The following is an 18,475-nucleotide window of genomic DNA, read 5'->3' as shown; positions in this document are numbered from 1 at the left end:
AATTAAGGATCTTAAAGTCCCTAAATCTTTTGTGTGTGTGTGTGATTAAATCACAGGGCTTGAAGTAGAAAAGATGGGATTGGGATAGGCTGAGTAAATATGAGGGAGGAGAAAATGAATGGTAGGTACATTTTTATTAAGTATGACAGGATGGAAGAATTAATGTTTTGTGATATTGCAAAGAAATACTCATATACATTTGCATATATGTTTATATGTATCTACGTATGTATACACAGCAAAATTTATTCATCATGAAGCACAGGTCTTCATGATTTGAGCCCACCCTATGACCTAGGTTATAAGTTATCATCATACATCGTCACCTTTCTCTTCATTTAATATTAAAAAAAAATTTTTTTTAAAGAAGAGCTTCCCCCCATATACAATACTAGAGGTTTGGTGCATGAAAATTCATCCCTCAGCCCCGCCTGTGCCCTCTCGCAGTCTGGGAGCCCTCAGGGATGTCCACCTCCTGGCTTAGGCCCATTCCCCAGGGGATCTGGCCTAAGGTGGCAGTCAGACATCCCTCTGGCAACTCGGGAGCCCTTCGGGAATGTCTGACTAATGGCTTAGCGCCACCACAGAGGCGGGAGAGGCTCCTGCCACCACCGCTGAGCTGGCCAGCCATGAGCCGGCTTCTGGCTGAGTGGCGCTCCTTCTGTGGAAGCGCACTAGCCACCAGGGGACAGCTCCTGCGTTGAGCGTTCTGGTGGTTAGCGCATCATAGACTGGTTGTTCCGCTCTTGGGGTCAATTTGCATATTTTCCCTTTATTATATAGGATTAATTTACAATTTGTAAGATTTGCATAAGTGTTTCAAAATAATGCATGACAAGTTTTAGAAAAGAAATTGATATGAGACATAGATACCAATATACTATGAATTTTTCCTTCAGTAGACTTGTTAGGTTAATAGATAACTTTCCATTTCTTCTGTAAATAATACTAGCTTAGGTAACATGGGAAGCTGAATTTTCGCAGCTAGTAATTCTGTTAACTATCCCACTAGTTGAAGAGTATGATGACTAATAGGCAGTTGTTTCCATTCTTTTATACCAACTTTTTATTACTGTATATTTGTCATTTAATTAAATATAGACAGATGCAGTGCTTTGCAAGGACTTAAAGTTTGGCAAATAGATATAAATTAGAAAGAAAAGTCATAAAAATTTAGAAGACACTCATTGTTTTTGATATGTATGAATGTGGTTTGTGTAAGAAAGCTAATGTAGAATCCCATTCAGTGAATCCTCTGTGCAAAGCGAAAGCCTTGGCTCTGTCAGGAGATTGGAGAATAAATGTTCATTATAAATTTCATGTTAAAATAAAATGTTTAAATTATGTATCTGTGTATCTTTTTTTTTTAATGATTCCCTCTAACCATTTTTTTCTGTTACTGTTTGTTCTCGTTGTATTGGATACTAGGGCATCTATTTTAATAATAAGTTCACACATATGATGCAAGCATTGTTCTAAGAATTTCACCTGAATTGGCCACAGTTGAGCTCTGTGACAACCCTATGTTTTCTTTTTATAAGTTAAGAAAAATGGACCTTACAGAAATAAAGAATTTGTCCAGGGTCAAACAACTAGAATGGTGACAAAATTCAAATTCAAATGTAGACAGTTTTACCTTAGTATCTGAACTTCTAACCAATTCTCAGTACCATATAAGAAATAAAACTTTATAGAAAGTTAGTGTGATAAAAACATCAAATTGACAATGACAACATGAAAAATTTCTATAGAATATTAGTCCAAAAATTCAATAGTGTCAGGCTTTTCATTAGAAAATTTACTTGCAAAAAGTCAAGTAAAGTTCACTTCAAGAATACAAGGATACTTCAGTATTAGGAAGTCTGTTCTTATAACTACATTTTAATAGAAGTAAAATAATATGTTTATCTTGATAGGTGTTAAATAGGCATTTTCTAGAAATAAAAACTTGCTAAACTGAGGAAGTGTAGAGAGATATTTCTTTAACACAATAAAAATGTGTACCACAAATTAGTAGCCTCAATAATATTTAGTGGTGAAATATTAAAAGTAAAGACAAGAAGGATAAAAAGTTGTCTTTTAGTATTATTTGAGTGTTTTAGAAGTACTAACCAGTTACCTAATAGAATTAGAAAAGGGGTCCAATAAGAGGTATAATAGTGGAAAAATGAAGGCAGTATTGTCATAATTTATGTATGACTTAGAGGCCTAATGCATGAAATTTGTCTGGAAGGTCGTTCGGCTGTCCGGTCTAATTAGCATGTTATGCTTTTATTATAGATAACATCACATATATGCATGTATGCAACAGAAAGGAATTACCTGAACTATCTTAAATAACAAACTTGGTAAAATGGGAAGTGTTAAGAAAAGTGTGTTTGTGTATACACAAAAATGTGCTAGTATATGTTATATATACATATTAAAACAATAGCTTTTATAAAATATGAACCAATAATCACCAGTTAGAAATATGGTAGGAAAGATGCTTTTTTAAAAACCACAATATATTCTCCAGATATATTGAAGACTACAATGTCCTGTTTAAAACTATAAAGAAGATTGAATAACTATTGTAGAGCTTTCTCTTATTTTTGACTAGGAAGGCTTAATTGTTTTTAAACATGATAATTCATTCTATATCGTAATTCTAATGAGAACTTAAAAAACATATTTTAAAATGATGTGTGATTTTTTTTATGTTCATCCTGGAAAGATAAATATGGCAATAACAAAGAAAATTCTCAAAAAGAAGGAAACTTTGGCTTATGTTAAAGCAAAATTATAGTCACTAATAAGATTATTTTGTACTGGCACATGATACATAGATAAATCAATAAGATTATATGGAAAGTCCAGAAATAAAACAAGTTTATATGGACCTTACATTATAATACAAAAGACATTTCAAGTTAGGAGATTAATTGAATAGTATTTATTGATTGCTGGTTGTGTTCCAGCTCATAGGTTCTTTTAGGATACAATGGAGGGTCGAGGCTATATCCTCAGTGTCTCATAACTGGCACTCAACTTCTTTTACTTTCTAGTTAAAGACAACAAACATAAACAATAAAATATATCAAATGATTATATGTGAATGGAGATGGAAAATGGTAGAAGGTAGTGTTGTAGGTATAAGGGAATTTTTGAGCAGAAATCTGAAAGAAATGAGGCAACAGCAAAGTAATCAAAATCCTGAGGCATGAGTGTAGTTGAGTTATTTATGAGCACGTTAACTCAGTTTAGTGTGAACCACATGGGAAAAGAAAGCAAGCTCAGTCCATCTGCTTAGCAGCAAAGTGTATAGTAATTAACAAGGAAGTGATAAATCTGAAGATACTAACATGGAAAAGCAGCATAATTCCATAAAAGAGCAGTTTTCCAGAAGTCTATGTTTGATTTGATCCCATTTAGGTAAAACAAACACATCAAGAGTCTGGAATTGTTTATCTCAACATGGATCTGTTTTACTATCCAATTTATATATTTCAGAATGTTTTTGTTTTGTTGGTAAGATATATTTAAAACAGAAAAAGATGCTTCAACTTTGATTCTATAGCATTATTTTTTAAAATATGAAGAGAAAATGGAAGTTTCTGATAAAAGAAACAAGTCTCTCTGATTTGAAGGAGGCAGCAGAGTATATTGAAAGGGGTGGGCTTTGGAACCTTACAGACCTCGGTTCTAGTGACCATCAGCTACTTCCTGCACTTGTGACTTATGGTAAGTTCCGTAATGTTTGTTTCTTCACAAGTAAAATAGGACTTATGCTTAGGGCTATAAGAATTAAATAAATGTAAGTTTTCCAATACATACTCCTCCCCCCTCATCTTATTTGCAGTAATGGGATATTTCTGCCATCTTAAAAAAGAAAAACACCACACACCTCAGGAATGATGAGGTCTAGAGTTTGATTATAAAAATAATGTGTAAACTGATCAAGAGTGGGAATACTAATCAGAATCTGTCTTAAAGAGCTTTATACTACTATAGTACGCAAGTAGTCTGTATGTTGCCTTGCTCCAGAAAGTATCTTGGGCATATCACAAAAGTTTTGTGATAGAAGAGCATGAGTTAAAAAGTGATGGCAAGCCCTGGCCGGATAGCTGAGTTGGTTAGAGTGTCCTCCTGATACACCAAGGTTGCAGGTCTCTCCCTGGTCAGGGAAGATGTAAGAATCAACCAGTGATTGCATAAACAAGTGGGACAACAAATCGACGTTTCTGTCTCTCTCTCCCTCTCCCGCTCCTGATTTTTCCCTCTCTAAAATAAAGTTTAAAAAAAATGATGGAAAAAGAGAGTGAAAAGCAAAGGTGAGGACATAATGGGATGAATGAGGGCAAAAATGTTTTTACACAAGAGTCAACCCTTTTAACTCTAAGACTTCTAGCTGCCAGCGAAAGACCGTTTATATATCACGCAGTGTACGTTACATATGAAATAAAAGACATAATCATGGAAGAAATTGAAAATAGATTGGAGTAAGAAGAATCCTGCTTCTCTCTATCCAACCTTCCTCTGTTCCCTCCACTACTCTTTCCCTCCAAAGACTCAGCCCTATTTGGTGAATCAGGTGAAATTTTAAAAACATTAAAGGCACAGGCTTTGGCTTTTTTCAGAATATAGGAAAAGAAGGAAAGTTTCCATTTTTTAAAAAATGAAGCAAATATATAATTTTTAAATCATAACAAAAAATTCCGTAAACTTGTGCTTCTTAATCAAAACTTATCTACACTTTTAAGTATTATGAAAGATCCCAGGAGCTTTTGTTTATGTTGGTAGTATTTATTGATATTTACCACATCAGAAATTAAAAGGACTTTTAATTCATTTAAAAATAATAGGTTGAAAATAACATCTAAAATCGTAAAAAATCGTTATTTCCTAAATGGAAATAAATATTGGTGAAATGAGTAGCATTTGTATATCTGTACAAATCTTTTACTGTTTGGCTTAGTAAGTACATCTGGGATCCTCATGTCTGTGATACACTGTTCTCAGTCTTTTCAACTCTTTGTGCATATTCTGTTTTGAAGCTGTACTAAATAAATGGTAATTTTTTTTACAGGTTAGTTATAATGTGCAATCTGAAACCAAATGAAGGAATACCTTGTACTCTAATATATTGAATCCATTGGTCTCTTTTGCCATCTGAATGGATCTTTTACAACTCTGATGATTTTGTAAATTATGTATTGGTCATTTGGAAAATATTGTATCACTGAGTTGAGCATCTTTTCCACATGTAACATTTTATTATATATTATTTATTATCACCACTGGTCTCAGCAGAGGACCCTGTAGGTATTTATTGTGAAGCTGTCAATTTCATGGTGTAGATAACAAGCTTTCTAGTATTCTGATTTTTCTCCTGAAAGCTCGAATTGTGTAATTGGCAGTAAATATTGCAATTGTCTTCCTGAAGTAACAAACTGACTTTGAACGTATTTGAGAAAATGTCTGACAGATACCCAAGTCTGAATGATCATAGTTTGTTAGTTGTTTTTGCAGGTAAAAAAGGTGATCCGTGAATAAAGCAGCTACTTCAGCTTGCAACTCAAATAATTGTTCAGGTGCTTCTCAAGGTAGCTATCAGATTTTGTGGTGCAGTAGAAGTGCTTCATGAGTATTTTCTATTTCATTACTGAGACTGTTAAAAAGAGGATTTCTCAAAGTATTGGGGTTTAATACATTAATATTTTTTGCTGCTTCAACAAATACATTCTTAAGTAGAACTGGCTTCTACCTTGTCCCTAGATTGTGTGGTAGTGAAGAGTACTCACTGCCTTGTTTGTTGTCATTGCCTTGAATCAGGTTACGGTTCTGGTAGTTTTACCCACTATTGGCTCTGTACTATCAGTAGAAAGTCAACACATTGAAAAGGGCACATAAAGTCTTAGTTAATACCTTCAAAGTGCCAGGCCCTTGAAGGATCTAAGGCCTCAATTTTGAAAACTGCTGCTTTATACCAATCTCACATGAGTATTGATGCAGGACAAATTAACAAGTAGAATGCAGCATGTTACTAAAATAATAGTACTTTTATTAGGCCTAGGTGGTATTCCTTGTCTGAATGTAAGGATAATCAAGTATTAAGGAAATCTTTTACTACATTAGTAGCTTAGGGAAGGAAATGCAGTAATGATTATAAGGTTTCTAAAAATTAAACTGATTAACCTAAAGCATCCTTTAAATATTTAAAGCTACAAAAACAAAACCTATAGTAAAAAGGAATAAATAAATGCTTCCTTAACAGGATATGTGGGTGAATTTCTGTGTACCTGTAACTATCTTTGTTATGTATTGTTTTCACACCAAAGTCATCATCTTTTCCAGTGGTAAACAATGAAAGTACTCCCATTAAAATCAGAAACAAAACAAAATTACCCAGTATTGTGTAGTGCATCAATATCATTCTAACATTGATTGGAAATTACTATATAATGTAACATCCCATAATGATAAAGAGGTACACTCATTCGAAAAAAATGGATGAATTCTGATTACAGGTAATACAATTAATACAACTAATTATAATATATATAGGTAATACAACTTTAGTTACTAGTATTAACCTAGAAAGCCTCAAAGAGACAACTGTTAAAACGGTTAGGGATCATAGAATCTCAGATGGTTGCCTAAAATTTTTATCTCAGATTTCAAGCTTTTCCTACAGTAAAACTTTCCTACTTACTGCTTAGGAAATACAATAAGGATAGGAACAAATTTTTAAAAAGTAAAAACAAAACACACCTGTAAAAAGAAATATACAAGATCTAATTGAAAAAATATATATGAAAATGAGTGAAGTATAAAGTTTAATATTTTTGTGATAGAAATTTTAAGCTTTGTAAGGATAGCAATATTTTCTGGATTAATCTATAAATTCAGAGCAGTAGTTGAATTCCAATAGGATGCTCTTACTTTTGGAGTGTGGCAGTATTGATTATATATTTTATCTGCAAGGAAATTCTGAGAGGACTAATTAGAGGAATAGGTAGGTAGAGAGACGGGTTTGTCCTGCCAGTCTCATAAAAAATGTAAAACTGTCATATAATATTGACATCAGAATATAAAAGTCAGATAAGAATAGATTCCAAATTTAGACCTCAGATATTTGGGTTTTAGCATATGATACATTTTAGGACATGATTTTGGGATAGCTCGCTGATCACCAGGCACAGATGTTGCTAATACATAGTTATTATCAATTCCTATCTGCTTCCCTAGTTTCTAGTAACTTTCCAAGCCTCAGTATGTCTGTTCCATCCTGTATGCTGCTACCAATTGATAACTTTAAGACTTAGATAATTTTTCACCACATATTTAATGAAATAATTGAAACTCTTTAGCTAAGAGGTAATGAAACTGATATTTATTGAAAGCTACCAGAGGCCCAATGCACAAAGATTAGTGCAAGAGTGGGCCTGCCTTCCCCTGGCTGCTGGCACTGCTTTCGCTCCAGCCAGGAGCCACCTTTCCATCTTTCAAGGCTGCCCAGAGTGGCTGGGGTGGTGCAGAATGCCTGTGTCCTTGCCATGGCAATGATGCAAGCATCTTGCCCCCTGCCACTCAGTGCCTGTGTATGCAAATTAACCCACAATCTTTGATGGGTTAATTTGTATACTTATTTGCTGGTGGGCGTCGAGAAGATATGGTCAATTTGCATCTTTCTCTTTTATTAGTGTAGATTAATGGGCCAGGATGCTAGCTCATTTAATTTCATAGCTCTTAAGTAAAATGAATCTCTGTTTTATGAAAGAAGAAACAAATTCTTATGCAGTACAATTTGATCATTATCACACAGGATTCAGTTCTAAAATTTGTCTTCATTATACAGTTGACATTTGAATAACATGGGAAGTTGGGTCACCGACCCCAGATGCAGTCAAATCTGAGTATAACTTTGACTCTCCCAAAACTGAACTACTAATAGCCTACTATTGACAAGAAGCCTTGTCAAATAATAGAAAGTCAGTTAATAAATATTTTGTTACATATATTCTGTATTCTTATAATAAAGAAAACTAGAGAAAAGATGTTAAAATTATAAAATACATTTACTGAAAAAGATCTGTGTATATTATAAGAACTGTATTGTTTAAGGGTCAGCTTTAGTTAGGCAAACTGCCTCTTAAAACTGAATTGTGTGGCATCTGTTTATCTTCCAGGTAAGCCTCCCTGAGCTCTAAATTCCTCCTGTACTGATTTTCTTAGTCTCCCTCCGAAATGTCTAAATTTAGCTACTTCCATGCTTTTGCCTGACTACTTCTCTTTGACATTAACATATTTGTCTTATTTCTTTTCCCACCTGTATATTGTTTAAAGGTCATGGTTCCCAAATTATAATTTAGTAGGACAAATGTACATGTAAACAACTAAAATACAAAGTAGGATGATATAGTATCAAAGGAAACAAGTAGCATGCAAAGAGCAATCATTTTGAGTAGTATTGGGGATAAAGAAGACCTCTCTGAATGAATTGCTTTTTATCTGACACTTGAGAAATGATAAAGATTCAGCTAGGTAGCATCCAGGAAGAAAGGAATCTGAGCAGCAGTATGCAGGCATGGTTGGTCTGTGGGAAGAGAGGAATTGGGAGATGAGAGTAGGGAAGGCAGTTGGGACCAAATTATAAAAGGCCGTACTCCTGAGTTTGGCTTTTTTTCTTAAGAGAGAAAAGATTGGAAGTGGACAAAGAATAAGATTTGGGTACTTTTCTTAAAGCTTGGGCTTATAAAAATAAAAAAACTACAGTAGTCCTCGTTATCTGTGGTTTCAATTTTGGTTACCGTTGGTCTGAAAATATTAAATGTAACATTCTAGCAATAAATCACAGTTTTAAATTATGTGATGTTCCCAGTAGTGCAATGATGAAATCTTACGTCAGCCCATTTCTTCCCATGGGGAACATGAATCATCCTTTTATCCAGGGTGCCCACACTGGATAAGGGTGAGTGCAGTGCAGTGAGATATTTTGAGAGAGCCCTGGCTGGTGTTGATCAGTTGGTTGGAGCATCATACCGTACACAAAGAAGTGGCAGATTCAGTTCCTGGTTAACCTGTTAACCGAGCGGGACGTATAAATACGTCAAACATAAACAATATCGGGAACCGGTAGGACGTATGAATACGTCCTTGAAATATATGTTGCGCCCTGAGAGGGACAGTATATATTTTTTGTAATCTTTATTATTGTTTGTAAAATTTATAATTTTTTAATTTGATGTTTCCATTTTGTTGTTGTTATTCTTTTCTATTTGTTTGTAATTTTGTATTTTCCTTTGTGCTTTATATATAAACAAAAAATACATATTCCATTTATTTTAATTAAGTATAAATTAAAAAAATAATAATGTAAAATTAGGTCCACTGGGTGTGACGTACTGACACGTCCTAGTGAAAGAGTATGCGCCCATTGTATGTTGCGTAATTAAAAAGGGAACTCCCCGGTTAACAGGTTTTTGAGACACATGCCCAGGTTGTGGGTTCGATCCCCAATCAGGGTGTATGCAGGAGTCAGCCAATCCTCATCATTGATGTTTCCATCTTTTTCTCACTCTCTTCCTTTCTGAAATCAATAAAAAAGAAAAGACATTTTGAGAGAGATCACATTCATATAACTTTTATTACAGAATATTGTTATAATTTTTCTATTTGATTATTAGGGTTGTTAATTTCTGGCTGTGCCTAATTTATAAATTAAACTTGACCATTAGTGTGTATGCATGTATAGGAAAAAAACATTGCATACATAGGGTTTATTACTATTCGTGGTTCCAGGCATCCATTAAGGGTCTTGGAACATATCCCTCATAGATAAGGGAGATTATCATATATTGAAACAAAAAGCACAGTTTGGTTGACATGTAATTTTAAAAGTGTCAGAGGTTCTCTTAAATAATAAATATGTGTTTCTGAGAATGGCAGTTTCACTTGTCAAATGCTTATGCACTTTGGGACATACATTTACAATTATGTATGTATAGAATATTTTTAGTCATCAACACATGGGCCTTTTCTTTTTACATTTAAAGACCAGCTGATCATTTTATATACTATATATTTTATCCTTGAGATTTAGTATATTCAAGTTAAGCATATTTAACCATTTTTTTTATCTATTACCAAAATCAGTTTTTAACTATTTACTAGTTGGAGTTGCCTATTTGTTATAGCATTTCTTCTATAAATTATTGTAACAAAGACTTACTAATTAATAAAATAATTATGAGGGTTTTCACCCTGGTTGGGTGGTTCAGTTGATTGGAACTGTTGTCCTGTACACCAAACCAGCATGTCAAACTCGTAGCCCACAATGAATATTTTTGTGGCCCAGCCAATATAATTACGTAAGAAACATTTTAATAAAAATTTTGTAATTTGATTTTTAAATATTCTGTTACACATAATTATTAATAACAAACTACAGTGTTCGCTAATGACTGACTACTGTTACTGTGTTGCATTCATTTTCCTTACGCGCCTTACGAATATTTTAGCGGTCAATTGCCATGTCATTAGTCATGTACTGACTTGCTTGGTGTGCGCAACAGGAAGTATTTTGCCTTTGGAGAACAAGAAAAATAGATTTATTTGTGATATGCTTATTAATTTGTGCAGTTATTCAGTGTCTGGTAAGTTAATGTTAAAAATATTAATTTTTATTAAAATGTTCTATAATTTATATTAACGGTTACTCATTTCATCTTTGTATTTAGCATGTCTTTCTTGAAATAAACCTATGTTTCCATGAAAATTAAAGCTTTTTTTTTTTTTTTTTGCGGCCCACAAAAACTTAAATCTTATTTGTTTGGCCCATGTTAGCCTTTGAGTTTGACATGCTTGCTGAACACCAAAAAGTTGTGCTTTGATTCCCAAGCAGGTCACATACTGCATATGGGAGTCAACCAATTGATGTTTCTCTGTCACATTGACCTCTCTCTCTCTCTCTCTCTCTCTCTCTCTCTCTCTCTCTCTCTCTCTGTCTCTCAATTTCTCTCTCTCTCTCTCTCTCTCTCTCTCTCTCTCTCTCTCTCTCTCTCTCTGAATTTCTCTCTCTCTCTCTCTCTCTTTCTCTCTCTCTCCCTGTGTGTGTGTGTGTGTGTCTGTGTGTGTGCAAAAACATCTCAGGTGAGATTATTTAAAAAATACCTTTTTAAAAATTACTGTTTTCAAGATACAGATAAGCAGAGAGTAAAGCAGTTAAAATTTCTTAATACCTTGAAATCTGTGGCATCATTTTAAAGAACTTAAATATTTCAAGAATGTTACTTTTAGGGTTAACCAGTTGACAGAATTTAATAGTCTTCATTTACAATGTACTTATCTTCCTGAGTGCAGTATATCTGTTTCTGCTTTTATTGCAAACTTCATTATATTCATGAAAAGAGGTAAATGACAGGTACCTATAATAATCAGAGAAAAGCATATACTAAACTCTTGTTTCTTAATTTATTGGGATAAAATTATTTTGTTCAACATATGATCAGCATATTTTGAGTGTTACCCTTTAAGATTTGATTTTATAAATAAGGTTTCCTTCTAGGAACTGGAATGTTTGGAGTATTAGATGTATCCACTGAAAATAAATTGATTTCTTAAAACAAATAATCACGTTGAGCTGAGTGAAATATTTAATAAAATTATATTTATGTCAGGACTTAAATGAGTTGATGTTTTGTATGGCAGTTGTATGTATTATTTTGTCTGTGTAATTTATAGTGATGTACTTCTTTTTGTGTGTTTAGCCGTATATGTGGGAGTCCATGTCCTGCAGTGTGGCCCGATGTAATCAAACTACCGTATTTCAACACCATGAAACCAAAGAAGCAATATCGTCGAAAGTTAAGAGAAGAATTTGTTTTGTAAGAAGGGGTTGCTTAAACATCCATATTGCATTGAATGTTTTTGTTTATTTTTTAGTTATTTACTATGAATGTTAAATGTTACTCAATTCTCTACTGACACAAAGTAGATCTATCACAATTATTCTGTATCATTTTATTTTGAGTTTCCCTTTGCTACATGCAAATTACCATTTCACCACCTTTATGGAACCACTGGTTTGGGTTTGTGTGTTAGATTTGGTATTTACATAGAAAAAACTTTAACATTATTTTAAATTTGATTGGAACATCTTTCAATTTGAGCTCAGGCTTTTATTTTTATTGTAGGAAACTTTTCTGTTCAATTCTTAATTTGTGTTATGACAGCAAATTGCCCATGGAGTAATAAAATATACTGTTGTTTGACAAAACTAAAATTATTAGAATGATAGTTATAAAAATATGTGAACGTATTTTTCAAAAGAAAATTGGTATTTACTGGAATAAGTTATTATAAACATGTTATAAAATGCTAGTACTTGTAATAAGCTTCTAAAGAAACATTAAACTTGTGTCAAAGACCACGAATAACTTTTCTAATCCTCTCATGTCAGTATTCCTGCAGCCGCACTAGACTTATTTGATTACATGCTGGCCTTGGATCCTAGTAAGCGCTGCACTGCAGAGCAGGCTCTTCAGTGTGAGTTCCTACGGGATGTGGAACCCTCAAAGATGCCCCCACCGGAGTAAGTGGCTTTCTATCATTAGATCCCATATGCAAAGAAACGGGACGGGTTCAATAACATCTGGATGTAACTATCCGAAAAAAAAAAAAAAAAGAATAAATAAAAAGAATAACAGTATAAAATATATAATTTGCATATCTAGAATGCTTAATGTTCAGCTAACCATAGGACTAACAAAAGTAGTCTTCCTCTAGCTAATTTTATTAATATATTTTAATTCAAAGAAGATATTAATGCTGCAGCTTATTGTAGTACCCATACTACTGCTTATACTATTAGTTGGTGTTGCTAAAATTTTGAGTGCTAATGCTAAACATTTTTGTTGTGTTACATTCATCTTTATAGTATTCTGAGGTGAGTATTATTATCATCATCACAATTTTACAGAGGAGGAAGCAGGCTCAAAGAGGTTAAGAAACTTGCCCAAGAATACAAATACAGTAAAGGGTGGACCCCACTCTCAAACTCTAGTTAGTCCAGTAAGAGAAAGAAGTTCTAATATATTCCTTGGCAGACTATATAATAAAATGTTTAATCACTGGATAAAAGAATATTAGTATTAAAAGCCTGTATAAAATTAGTTTATTGTCCAGTGGGGAAAGGAAGGGTGGAATGCATCAAGTTTGGGAGTCAGAATAGCTGGGTTTTTTTAAACTTTACTCTCTTATGGCTCCTATAATTTCTCTAAGATTGATTTGGAGACAGGGAGAGGACAAAGCAGATGATTTGGTGGTTCTTCTTGGCAAGATCTAGAAACTTAGAAGGCATTTTCATAATAATTTAAAAAATGTTGATGAGTGTCATAAAACAAGCCTGTGTGTACAATAATAAAATGTTTCCATTTAATACAGTTAACATATTATAAATGAACAAACATGGGCTTTGAAGTTCAAATCCTGACTCTCTCACTTATCACTTAGATTGGGTTTACAATATTTCTGTGAGACCTTCATACTCAGCTTCATTAAGTTTTTGCTGTATACAAATCATCTCTTTGTGGAGATGATTTGAAAGGCTTAAAGGATATATCCTATAAAATAAAAGCCTAGCCGAGACCAGTTTGGCTCAGTGGATAAACGTCGGCCTGCGGACTGAAAGGTCCCGGGTTCGATTCCAGTCAAGGGCATATACCTTGGTTGTGGGCACATCTCCAGTAGGAGGTGTGTAAGAGGCAGCTGATGGATGATTCTCTCTCATCGATGTTTCTAACTCTCTATCCCTCCCTCTTCCTCTCTGTAAAAAATTAATAAAATATATATATATATAAAAAAATGGGATAATAGTCTTTAAAAAAAAAAAAAGAATCTACTTAAAAATAAATAAATAAATAAAAGCCTAATATGCTAAGTGTCTGGTTGTTCAGTCATCAGTTCAACCAAAGCATAATCCTATCTAATAAAGCGGTAAAGCGGTAATATTCAAATTGACCATCACTCCCAACACACAATATGGCCACTCCCATGTGGTCAAAGATGGCCACCACAAGATGGCCTTCAGGGGAAGACAGTTAGGGGTGCCTAGGCCTACAGGGGAGGGCACTTGGGGGGGACCAGGCCTGTAGAGGAGGGCAGTTGGGGGGGGACCAGGCTGGCAGGGGAGGGCAAGTAGGGGAGCAGTCAGGCGTCTATCAGGCTGGCAGGGGAGTAGTTAGGGGGTGGTCAGGCTGGTAGGCAGGCAAGTGGTTGGGAGTCAGCAGTCCCAGATTGTGAGAGGGATGTCTAACAGGCAGTTGGACATCTCTCAAGGGGGTCTCAGATTGAAGAGGGTGCAGGCTGGGCTGAGGGGAAACTCGCCCCCTCCCCACCATGCTCGAATTTTGTGCACTGGGCCTCTAGTATACTAATAATATGCTAAGGCCACTCAACTGCTGACTATGATGTGCACTGACCACCAGAGAGCAGACACTCTGGTAGGTTAGCTTGCTGTTGGAGTTCAGCCAATCAGGACTGAGCAAGATGGGTCAGATATGCACTAGAGCCCTCTCACAGTCCCTTCCTGGCCCCAATCGTGCACCAGTGGGGTCCCTCAGCCTGGCCTTCGCCCTCGCAATCTGGGACCCCTCAAGGGATGTTAGCCAGTTTCGGCCCAATCCCACAGGCCAGGCCGAGGGACCTCATTGGTGCACAAATCTGTACCCCAGGCCTCTAGTCTGGTATTTTGAGGGACCTGAATTATTAATTGTTGAATTGTCTCATGGGTTTTTGTTTTGCTCATCAGTAGCTATTAGCTGTCATGAAACTGGCTCTAGTATTCCTTTAAAGAATTTTTTTCAATTTTGGATTTGAAAATTTTCTCATTTACATTAAAATAGAAAAAATAATACAATGAGCATTCATATGTTCTCGTAGATTTAACAGTTAATATTTGGACATATTTGCTTTATCAATCTATGTAAACTTTTATTTGAACTGTTTAAATAATATATTGTGGAAGTAATGCTTCATTTATAAGTGATTCTATAAGAACTAAGACTAATTCTGTATAAAGCATAAGAAATTTAACATTGTAATATCTGATAGCCCATAGTCAAATTTCTCCATAATAATTTTCTTTTATAGCCTTTGTTTTAGAGCAGAGCTTACATATTTCATTTAGCTGTCATGTGTTTTCAGTCTTTAACCACTGTTTGGAAAAGATTTTTATGATATTGACACCAAGCTAGCTGTTTTGTAAAACATTCTAAAATCTGACTTTATTATTATTTTTTTAATATATTTTATTGATTTTTTACAGAGAGGGAGAGAGAGGGATAGAGAGTTAGAAACATCGATGAGAGAGAATCATCAGCTGCCTCTTGCACACCCCCTACTGGGGATATGCCCGCAACGAAGGTGCATGCCCTTGACTGGAATCGAACCCGGGACCTTTCAGTCCCCAAGCCGACGCTCTATCCATTGAGCCAAACCGGTTTTGGCCTAAAATCTGACTTTAATTGCCTTTTTTTTTTTTTTAAATATAAGGATTAGAGTAACTTCTTTTTTATTTATTTTTTGCAAGAATTAGCTAGATAGTAACGTGTGCTTTCTGCTTTATCATATCAAGAGGAATATAATGTAATTTTTCTTATATATTGATAATGTCTAAGTTGATCTATTGTAAATTGACATGTTGGTTTAAGTAGTACACATGAAAGAATTCTGGTAAAACTGTATAAAAGTACATTTTAATTGACATCTAAATTTTTAAAATCAATGGTTTAAATAGTTGCAAAAGATGTAATTTTCAATGTATCATAAACATTGACACTTAAATAGAGCAGTTATATCACTCTTAAAAATATATTCAATGACATAAAAATATCTTACCTTTATATTCCCAAACATTTCCTTAGAAAATATGTGAAGAGTCGTGCCTGTTTGGTTTAGTGGATAGACTGAAGGGTCTCAGAAGGGCGCACACATTGGTTGCAGGCTTGATCCAGGGTCCCTGGGGCACATGCACAAGACAATTAATCGATGTGTCTCTCTCACGTCATGTTTCTCTATCTCCCTCCCTCCCTCCCATTCTCTCAAAAAATCAGTGGAAAAGCATCCTTTGGTGAGGATTAACAACAACAAGAAAAATGTATGACGAAACTAACAATTTGACATTGCTCTTTTTTTTTCATTTTGAACTTACATTGCTTCTGTAGATTTTTACTGCAACATATATTTTTGCTCCAAAGTATTAATTGATTATCTTGTTATACATTTTTAAAACATATGTATACACATAAATGGAAATTTTGTTTTTGAAAACTGACTACAGTTTTCTTTTTCTTCTTGATTAATTTGTCATTGCAAATATTAATAGCATGTATTTCAATTTAGAAAAGGGGAAAAATATTAGATTTTGTTGGAAAAGCAACCTAATAAAATAAATAGGGCTAATTTCCCCATGTAATTTGCATATCAATTAATAGTACTTATTCTAGAATGCAACAGTTCCACATTAATTTTAATATTATTTTAATAAGTACATTGTAAACAAGCATTTGAGAATAGGTGGAGTTTTGTCATAGTTACATCACTGAGTTTTAAATTCCCTCCATATTATATTTCCAAAACCACATAGTAATCTGTCATCTAATGTTATTTTAATGATCTTTAAAATATAAACTTAAGATTTTTCCTCCTTTAATTTTTCTGACAGTAAAGCCTGGAAACCCCATGACTTGCCAAAAGATAAGTTATTCAGTCATTAATCACTTAATTTTTCAAATTTTGGGAAAGTGAACCAAAGAAGCTTTATGAATACCTATTAAAATAGCTCTGATACTTGTTACTTTTTTTTTTGTTTTTTAATTCATACGTGTTTAAACCAGTATACTTAGAAAAGGTTAGGAATTTTTAAAGTATATGTTTCTGTCAAAACCTTGGAACTATAGATGTATTCCCTTCAACTTATGAAAAGTGTCTCCCACATAACTTAACTGGAAACACTGTTCATATTGTCAAATGTAATACCTAAATTCACTGTTTTTATCAGAATGTACCTGACTACATTTTTTTTCATTAAAAATAAACATTAATACACATTTTGATGAAAATTCTGTAAACAAGTAATAAGTTATGGGATATATCACTAAGGCAGTCAGGTAAAATTATAAAGATGTCAATCTAATATTTAAATAAAAAGGTATTATAAACTATCTTATCTTTCATTTTATAATATGTAATAGATAATTAAAATTACAAATTATTTATGAACTAAGGACAATGAAGAAAGGCATGGTATTCCTTTAGGAAATATGTGTGTGTAATACACTCTTCTGATCAATATTTTAAGAATAATCAAATGAGAGTGGAGTATTAAAAAATATAAAAAAGTAACTCTCTTAATTGTGTTAGATGTCCTGTCAAATTAATGAAAAGAGAAAAAAAATTGCTAAAAAGTGAATTAGAATGGCACCTAGCCTATAATTTTTTTTCCTTCATAGCAAGTATAAAGTCTTAAATAATGCATAAAGTAAAATGTGACCAGCTATATTTGCATAAATATTTCATGGTATGATTTAATAACAATAGCTTTAAGCTACCTTATTGAATGATGATAAATGGAATCAAACATGAATATATTGCCTAACCATGCCCAAGCACTTACATATATTAACATATATTACCTCTACCCTATCATGTATAGTTATCTCATTTTTAAAATTGAGGCACAGAGGTCATTACTTGCCTAATGAGACACAATAAGTGGCTGTGCCAGTATTTGAACCTTCAGAAAAGAACATAAAAATGTGTTCATCCTAGAAAACATTCCTGGTGCATCTGTTAGTTAGCAACACTGACTTAATACTGTGTTAGCTATTTGTTGGGTGATGTTTATCTGACCTAAAGATGAGTGTTGAAATCATCCATAAAGAATCTCTTGCCTTTAAATTATGGGAGGGAACAAAGCCCTGTTAGTGGATTTTTAAAAAAATATATTTTGTTGATTTTTCACAGAGAGGAATTGAGAGGGATAGAGAGTTAGAAACGTCGATGAGAGAGATTCATCTACCAGCTGCCTCCTGCACACCCCCACTGGGGATATGCCTGCAACCAAGGTACGTGCCCCTGACCAGAATCGAACCCGGGACCTTTCAGTCCGCAGGCCGACGCTCTATCCACTGAGCCAAACCAGCTTCGGCCCTTTTAGTGGATTTTTTTTTGTTTTACATTCATGGGACTCTTTCATAAGAGCCATGCATTCCCAGAATATTTGGATGGTGGAAATAAAATCACTCGTTACTGCAGTATGTCTGAATTCAGAATATCCCAGCAGAGGCTAATGCTGCACATCTTATAAAAAAAACACATGCACACACAGAGAGAGGGGCAAGGGGGAGAAAAAAGAGAGGAAAGGCTTTGGTGGGATTATGATGCCTTACAGCTTCCCTATATCAACATTTCAAATTGTCCCTTTGTTTGTTAC

General features: G+C 34.1%; 1 protein-coding gene and 1 long non-coding RNA gene across 5 annotated transcripts in view; one reads left to right on the top strand and one right to left on the bottom strand.

The window, feature by feature from the left end:
* The window catches only part of CDK13 (cyclin dependent kinase 13), a gene marked incomplete at its 5' end in the record, with an annotated part of 96,120 nt that overhangs the window by 65,778 nt on the left and 11,867 nt on the right, over window positions 1–18,475 (top strand). For all 4 annotated transcript variants that reach the window (XM_084896413.1, XM_084896411.1, XM_084896412.1 and 1 more), the window contains 2 exons: window positions 11,751–11,867; window positions 12,443–12,574. In XM_084896413.1, coding sequence (XP_084752539.1) covers window positions 11,751–11,867; window positions 12,443–12,574 — 249 coding nt within the window. The remainder of the gene's footprint in view (window positions 1–11,750; window positions 11,868–12,442; window positions 12,575–18,475) is intronic.
* Window positions 116–18,463, bottom strand: LOC311628844. Its single transcript, XR_014796088.1, has 2 exons — window positions 15,880–18,463; window positions 116–9,571 (listed from the first exon to the last, which is right to left on the bottom strand). It is a non-coding gene; the product is annotated as an uncharacterized lncRNA (long non-coding RNA).

Source organism: Pipistrellus hanaki, assembly GCF_964339955.1.
Source record: "Pipistrellus hanaki genome assembly, chromosome: 10".
NCBI lineage: Eukaryota > Metazoa > Chordata > Mammalia > Chiroptera > Vespertilionidae > Pipistrellus > Pipistrellus hanaki.
Note: the sequence above shows the minus strand (reverse complement) of the source record. Positions and strands in the feature narration are given on the sequence as shown.